Source organism: Carlito syrichta, unplaced genomic scaffold (genome assembly GCF_000164805.1).
Source record: "Carlito syrichta isolate Samal-C Ts95f unplaced genomic scaffold, Tarsius_syrichta-2.0.1 Scaffold308158, whole genome shotgun sequence".
Lineage (NCBI taxonomy): Eukaryota > Metazoa > Chordata > Mammalia > Primates > Tarsiidae > Carlito > Carlito syrichta.
Genome location: NW_007252254.1, coordinates 780,141 through 787,981, shown reverse-complemented (window position 1 = coordinate 787,981; position 7,841 = coordinate 780,141). Strand labels below are relative to the sequence as shown.

Below are 7,841 nucleotides of genomic sequence, written 5' to 3'. Positions count from 1 at the left end.
GTTCAGAGGGCCAGGTGCAGTGGCTCAAGCCTATAATCCCAGCATCTTGGAACGCCTAAGTGAGATTGCCTGGGCAACTTGGTGAGACCGCGTCCCTATAATAAATCAAAAAATAAGCCGAGCATGGTAGCGCATGCCTGTAGTTCCAGCTACTTGAAAGGCTGAGGCTATGGGATTGCCGGAGCCCAGCAAGTCGAGGCTGTGGTGGCCATGAGTGTGTCACTGTACTCCAGCCTGAGCGTCAGAGTGAGACTCTGACTCAAAAAAAAAAAAGAATGTTCATAGAAGCTGTATTCATAAAAGCTCAAATCTGGCAAGAACCCAAATGGATATGGATAAATAAAGGGGACAAATGGATAAAAGAATGGATAAATTGGACATATTCATACAGTTGAATACTATTCAGCGGTACAAATGACCTGCTACATGCAGCAACGTGGATGAATCTCAGAGTGTTGAATGAAAAAAGCCAGACGAGAGTTCATATCAGATGAGTCCATTTATTTGAAGTTCACAAGTAGACACCTAAGTCTACGGTAGTAGAAGACAGCGTGACTGGGGTGGGCACAAGGGAGCCCTGTTAGTGTGCTGGACCAGAGGAGAGTGCCTGGGAGGCAAAGAGCAAAAGAGGATGTAGGCATTTAATGACATGAACTTGTCTGGAAAGCTAGAGCTGCCACAGAGGGGATCAAAACTGCTTTAAAAGTGCTTTTTTACCCAGCACTGTTGAGCACCTCCTCTTGGCTGGGCACGAAGAACCCAGACGTGAGCACAGCCAGCCTGCACTCAGTGCTGACTGCCTAAGACTGAGTCTCCCAGAGCCTGGGCCACAGGCACTAAAATGCAGATTCCTGGGCCCATCCAAGACCCACGGAAACAGAGTGGCCAGAGACACCTGCATTTTTTTAAGTTCCCTGGGTGATTCTTTTGCACAAGGAAGTTTGAAAACCTCTCACTTACTTTCAGTGGTCCATGTGAGAGACAGAGGGGCGCTAGGGGTGGAGGAGGGGGGGGAGAGAGAGAAATTTTCTCTTTCCCTCTCTGAGGGTGGAGCAGGTCAGGAAAGCAGGTCTGTTCTGTAAACTTTTGCTCTGTGTGTGTGTGTGTGTGTGTGTGTGTGTGTGTCTTCTGCGCGCAAGCGTGTGGGGGGCGGGCACGGTGTCCCAGGAGGACAGAGTTTGCATTGATGAAAACCCTTCCCAGCCCTTTGATGCCTCTTTCCCGCTGCCCTGAAGTTAACCAGCTCAGTCCTCTGTGCATCCCGCCTGCTGGCCGTGCTCATTCCAGCCAGGATGGCATCCTGTCTGGCCCTGCGCATGGCGCTGCTGCTGGTCTCTGGGGTCCTGGCCCCTGCGGTGCTCACAGGTAAGGGGTGTGGGCCCTCGGCTCGGCCGTCACCAGCTTCTCAGGGCCCAGAACTACGCTGGAGCCAGACTCTCCAATATTCAGTGAGTGGAAGCCCCTCATGGGAGATGGGGCAGCCATTTGGGATGATTCTTTAAGGAGCTCCCATGAAACTAACTGGCAGCAGCTGTGCAGGACAGATGTCTCAGGGAATTGTTAGCAACAGGGATGATAGCCTCTGAAGTAGCAGGATGACTTGGGGATTGGGCCCAGGGATGTTTAGCTGTCGGGGGAACATGGGGGATTACCCTAGCATTTTAAAATCTGATGGTGTCCAGATAGGGAGGCAGAAGGGGGCACCAGGCACAGGGCATGAAGCTGAGGGGTCAGAGGTCCCAGGTCCCCGGACGGAAGACCACACAGCCTTTGCTGACTTTTCAACACTTCTCTGCTGGTTTTCTGCAATGTCCTTAGAAAATGAAGACCCAGGTACTGTCTCTATCTTGGGAATAGTTTTGAGAAAAAGCACAGGGCCCAAGATCCCTCCCCACAATGGTGTGGACACTGAACTTAGGCTCTGGACTGCGGTCAAAATGGTCGAGTCTGGGATCTGGTGAGAGAGAATCACCCAGGAGGGTCCCAGGTTGCCCTGCACTTGGGAAGGACTGGCCCAGGCTGGCTTCGAAGCCTGAGAGAAAAGGCATAGACAGGTCACAGGCGGTCTTTGCTCCTGAAAGCAAGCAATCTCCATTGCCAAGAGTTGGGCTGAAGGGTAGCCTGCCTCTGTGTCCTGGAGACTGTTTCTAGACCCCTGCAGCCTGAGCTTTGGGGGGTGTCTGTGGATCTGTGAAGGAGGGAAGTAGACCTCAGTCGTGTGTGGCCCCTCACAGCTGCACATCGGAAAGGCATAGGTGACAGCAAAGAGTCCTGGGGCCTGCTGGCCTCTCTCTAGATGCCCCAGGAAGAAGCTTATGACTGGGTTTGTTCTGGCTCAGTCCCTGCCTGGCTGTTTCTTAATCTCTTTGTGCCTTCTCATCTGTAGGATGGCAATGCCCACCATGCTCTGCCTTCCTCGCAGAGGGTCTGTGAGGCCGACATGTTCAGCCATGTGGAGTTTTCAGGACAGGACAGGCATCCAGTTAGTGCTCAGTAAATGTTAGGGAAATGAACATTCAAGGGCCCCAGCCCTTCCCTGAGCACAGGGTAATCTCAGGCAAGGCTACCCCTCCTGCAGGCTGGAAAGGCACCCCGCCTCCCTTCCGGTGGGAGCTGGCGTGGTACCCCCAGGAATTGGGGGAAGGCACCTAAAGTGGAAGGTGGTATCTTCCATCACCTGGAACTTGGGGCTGTGATCCCTGCAGTTCCCCCTGCTCTGATGAAACTGCTCCTCCCTCCCGGTGGCCCAAGGGGGTGGAGGCTCTAGCTCCTGCCTGCCAGGGGCCTGGGGCTGCCTGGCAGCTCCTTGCTTGGCTCCTGCTGTGCAGTCAACTCTCCCAGCTCAGGCCCCCAGCCAGAGGCCCAGGTCACATTGTACCCACACAACATGGGTGGGTGGGCTTCGTCAGCTACCACAGGATGGTTTGGGGACAGCCAGGACCTTGCCTGGCCTCACCCCTCCCCTCTTCCCCTCACGTATCCTACCAAGAGAAGACAGGCCCCAAGGGGCAGGGGGATCAGAGCCTGCCAACCTCACCCTGGAGTCTTCTGGGTTCTGGCTGCTGTTTTTGTTGCCCTTCTGGGAGGGTATTTGGGAGGCACCCTTGGGCTAGAAGCTCTGAGCAGGTGTGTACAAGGCCTTCTGCTCTGTGGGCTGGGGTCCTGTAGTAGACAGAGGGAAGGTGTGGCCCCGTGGGCTGAGACCCAGGCCCAGCCAACTGCCCTCCCTGTTCGGTGCCTGTGGCCGCAGCTACCGAGATGGGGGGGGCAGGCCAGGTTGAGCGGGCGGGAGGCCAGGGCGGGGATGAAAAGGCCCTTCATGACCCGCACAAAGGCCGTCTGTGAGCAAGGGCGCCTAGCCTCAGGGCCCTGTGGTCAGGCTGAGCGTTGAACAAACTTATTTACTGAAAGGCGGGCTGGCTGGGGGCAGCAGGGCTCGGGGAGAGTCTGAGGTGCCCAGGCTTATGGCAGTGCTGCCAGGCCCCGCTTCCCCTGGTTGCCTCGGACAGTGTGTGTAGCTGCACCGCGTTGCTCACTCTGGTCCGTGGAGTCTGGGTCTCATCATGGCCAAGGTGGATGGAAGCTTCTGGTGTCCTACGTGGTCTTCCCCCTTCTCACCCTCAATTTCTGTCACCCCGGCCTCTACCCACAGCTCGCCTGACAAGCCCTTGGGTTCCATCCTCCAAGCCTTTGCTCCTGCCCCGTGTTCACCCCTCCTGGCAAATTGGCTGATGATTGCTTCTGTTTGGGACTTCCAAGAAGGAGAGAGTTTGGGGGAGGACAGGTTATTGCCTTTAAGCTCTGCTTCTCCTTCTTACTACAGCAAATTTAGGAAATACAGAAATAGAGAGGAGGATAAAATGCCTCGGCCCCTGCCCAGCAGCCACCCCTCGTTTGCCGGTGGGTGGTGGCTGAACTCAGGCTGTGGTTCTGGGCGTGTGTCTGCCACCGGGGCACCAGTCTGGGTCTGCAGGGGGCTGGCTGGTCCCTGGTTATTTGGGTGCAGATGGGCCTTGGGCCAGTCTTGGAGGGTTTCCTGTGATAGCCAGCAGCCGCAGGCACACAGCAGCTTGGCTTATGTCTAGGGTTGTCCCCGGGCTGGAGGCAGCAGCTGAGGATGGTGATGATTATAGTTTCCTCCTTGTGCAAGATGCTTAGCAGCATGGCCTGAACCCCGGTTTCATAGGTCACGAAGGTGATGTCAGGGAGTGAAATCTTTCTGCTGAGGCCCCAGGGAGAGAGTGTGATGGTGCTAGGCTAGGACCCAGCTACCCTGATTTGAAAGCCAATGGATCCAGCTCCTGGAGCTTCAGGGACTGGCTGGGCAGGAGGGGGTTGTAAATAGCAGGGAGGAGGTGGTCTGGGCAGGTGTGTGTGGGGAGGGCTGAAGCCTATGTGGGGAGCAGCAGAGAGTTTGGGTCATGGGGTACAGATGTGGGGAGAGCCTGAGTGTGGCTCCCAGCTGACTTGTTCAGAGCGCTGCTTCCCCACAAGGGTGGCTGCTTTGGGGAACGTGAGCTCTGCCTTCTCAGGGGTGCTGGGGCCTGTCACTCCTGAGCTCAGGGCTGATTCCTGCAAATACAACCCAGTTCAGCTGCCCAGGTCACCCACCACCCTGTGGAGGACTCCTTGGTCAGATGCTTGGCAGTCCAAGGTGAACTTTGGCTGGCAGTGGTGGACAGGGAGATGCCTGCCTGTCGGTCTGTCTTGGGGGTGTGGGGAGCAAGCAGGGGCCAGTGGTTTGTCCATTTCTCTGGGTAGACAGGCAGTCTGCCAGTCCCAGACCTCAGGGGCTGCCAAGCCATAGGCACACTCAGGCCTTTTCTTTGCCCTGGCCTGGGAGCCTGAGGTAAGCATGCCTGGAACCTGGAGCCTTCCATGGGGCTCCTGCCCTCCCTGGCTGCAACATGGAAGGTCTGGCTGGGTCACTTTCTCCTCCTCACAGAGTGATCTTCGAGGTTGGGATGGTCTTAGGCTCTGCGGAGGGAAGAAGCTCCACCGGGTTGGCATCAATGAACCTTCCACACTGGGGGGGGTCTCCTTGCCAGGGTTCTGGCTTGGGTCAGCCCTAGGGAATGTGATAGGGGTCACATTCAGAACTGATCCAGGCTTGGGAGAGGCTGCAGGGGCAGGTCCTGGGGATCCAGGGACCTGATAAAATTTTATCATGAAAAGAAGTGAAGTTTATAGAAAAGCTGTGAAAACAATCCCATGAACTCCAATGGACTCTTCACCTAGATTCACTGATTACTACCATTTTGCCACACTGCTCCTCTCTGTCTGTCTGAATACCAAATCCTTTGAGAATAAGTTGCAAACATCATGCCCCTTTGCCCCTGAATTCTTCCTAAGAACAAGGGCACGTTCTTATATACCAGAGTCAGCCATGAAAACCAGGACGTGAACTCTGATGCAGTGCTAAGCTAAAGCCTTATTCACATTCCACCACTGGGTCCCAGAAGTCTATTATAGCATTGCCTCCCTGCCACCCCCATCTGGGAACACACCTTGCATTTGGTTTTCTCCTTAGTCTCTCATCTGGAACAATTCCTCAGTTTTTCTTTGTCTTTCTGGACTTTGGCATTTTTAAAAGGCCTGGTTATTTCAAGACTGACCCTTCCTCGTGGTTTGTCCTAGGTGGGCACCATGGTAGGAAAACTTCAGAAGTTTATCTGTGTCTTCTCAAGTATCTGCTATCTGGGAGCTGGTGAGCCTAGGAGCAGGCTGTGTGTCTGACTTGACTCTGTGCTCCTGCCCCGGTGCTAAGGGACAGAGCCACAGGGACACGGGCCAGCCAGGGCAGTTAGCAGAACTGTAGCTTCCCTGAACATTTCTTGGGAAGCACAGCCTGTTACTGCATCATCCAGGGGCTTCAGACCACCACCAGCGTGTACCACCATGGCCCACCTTAGCTGAACTTGAGTCTTGGCTCTGAAAGACAGATAAAGATATAAGAGAGAACCCCCCCCCCCACAAACGAAATTTATTTTTAAAACATTGTGTATTTATTCTTACATGTTTAAACTTCAGTCACCTTCAAAGTACTCTGATACAATACACCTATCAAGACACTTTTTCTGCTGCTCAAAGTAGTTTTTGAACTCAACAATTCTGATGCCTTTTAGTGCTTTTGTCGTTTTTGTTTCACCTCTTACACAAATGGCAGAACATTTCCCTTTGGGGATTTTTTTCATCAGGGAAACAAAGTTGCTCGGGGCCAGATCAGGTGAATGGGGAAGATGGGACATGGGGTCATGCCATTTTTGGCCAAAAGTCGCTAAACACTCGGTGCAGTGTGGGCAGGTGTGCTTGTAAATCACCCATCATGAAACAGGCAAATATGTTGAAAGAATCTCCAAGAAAAAAAAAATTCACTGAAGCCAAACGCAGCCTCTCACAACACTAGATGGTATACTGATGCCGATGGGTTCCTGGAACACTTACCTAATGGGGGAAGCCTGTAATATAAAGGGTATGCCCTCCAAAAGATACTTCTGGATTTTTTCTTTTTTTTTTTGAGGTCCTCTCTTGTAGTTCCCACAATACAGCATAGTTGGAACAGGAAGAGAAAGTGTGTCATGATGCCCCCTAAGCCCATCCTAGGGACCTGCCTGAGATCACAGTCTTGATCATAGTTGAGATGAGGGCACAGGTCTTGGGATCACAGTCTTGATCACAGTTGAGATAAGGGCACAGTAGAATGTCAGATGGTCAGGCTAGGGTGGAAAAAGGCCTAGAGCCTGTCTACCATTCTGGTCTTGAACTCTACTAAGAAGGATGGATAGGCCCAGGGCTGGGGTGGGGAGTGCAACTAGTGTGGCCTGGCTGATGGGGGTACGGAACTGAGGTTGTCATGCAGGCCTCCCTTCTTGTGAGCCCTGAGAATGTCTCCTTCCTACTCTCTGGGGTCCCCGAGTGCCCCAAACCTTGCTAACTCCCAACCCCATGAGCAGAGAAGGGCTCTTGCAGAAAAGCTGCCTAGGGCCTCATGTGCTGACTGCAAAACGGCTTATGCAGAGGCCTCCCTTACCCTGTCTGGTCCCTTTCACTGGCCAGACACCCCTCCACCCTGCCCTTCAGGAGGCAGCCATGTGAGGGCTTCAGTTTCTTCGGATATAGAGTCCCCTGGGCTGGACTCTGTGGCCTGTGGGTTGCATGCTTGGTCCAAGGAGGGCCAAGGAGGAGAAGCAGGGTGCCTGTGCCCCTGCAGTTCAGGGCCCACCTCTTGTTCCATTCCCTGGGGCAGTGGAGCCCTCATGGGTCCTGGTGTCTTCCCCAAGGGTGAAGGCTGACGTGTGTCTGCCCTGTGATGGCAGGGGATCCCTCACAAGGGTCACCTCACCTAGGCCCACACAGCCCGGCAATTCAGATAGGAGAGGCCAAGCCCTTGCCCAAGGTCTTGGGGTTTGGGCCCCTGTCCCCTGCCTCTGCTGCCGACCCAGGATTCTCACAGCCTTCTGCGGCCTGTTGGTCGCTTACTAGCCCCCTCCCTCCATTAATCTGTCCTCACTTGAGCTAGCCCAGAGAGGGCTCTGTGGGGACAGACACAAAGCCATTTCGAAGGTGCCCCGCCTGTGGAATGGGAGGGATAGTGTAGTGCTGTCCTCCCCCCCACCCCCCCGCGCGCGCACACAGCTCCTCCTCTCTGAGTTGGTTAACCTGGGGTGAGGGGGATAATGTGCCTATCAGCCCTGTCGCCTGGGCCCCATCGCCTGTCCTTGGCCTTGCAGCCGAAGGTCCGCAGGAGCCCGTGCCCACCCTGTGGAACGAGAACGCCGAGCTGCCATCAGGAGAAGGCCCCGTGGAGAGCACCAGCCCCGGACGGGAGCCCGCCGACACAG

The 7,841-nt window shown here is 54.7% G+C and overlaps 1 protein-coding gene across 1 annotated transcript; it reads left to right on the top strand.

Moving 5' to 3' along the window:
* Nucleotides 1-649: 649 nt before the first annotated feature.
* Nucleotides 650-7,837, top strand: CUNH2orf82 (chromosome unknown C2orf82 homolog; the record flags this gene model as incomplete). The annotated part of the gene is made up of 4 exons (XM_021716093.1): nucleotides 650-657; nucleotides 1,047-1,056; nucleotides 1,236-1,365; nucleotides 7,731-7,837. Coding segments are annotated over exons 1-4 (255 nt in total), but the record flags the coding sequence as incomplete, so codon positions are not given.
* Between the last annotated feature and the right edge of the window lie 4 nt (nucleotides 7,838-7,841).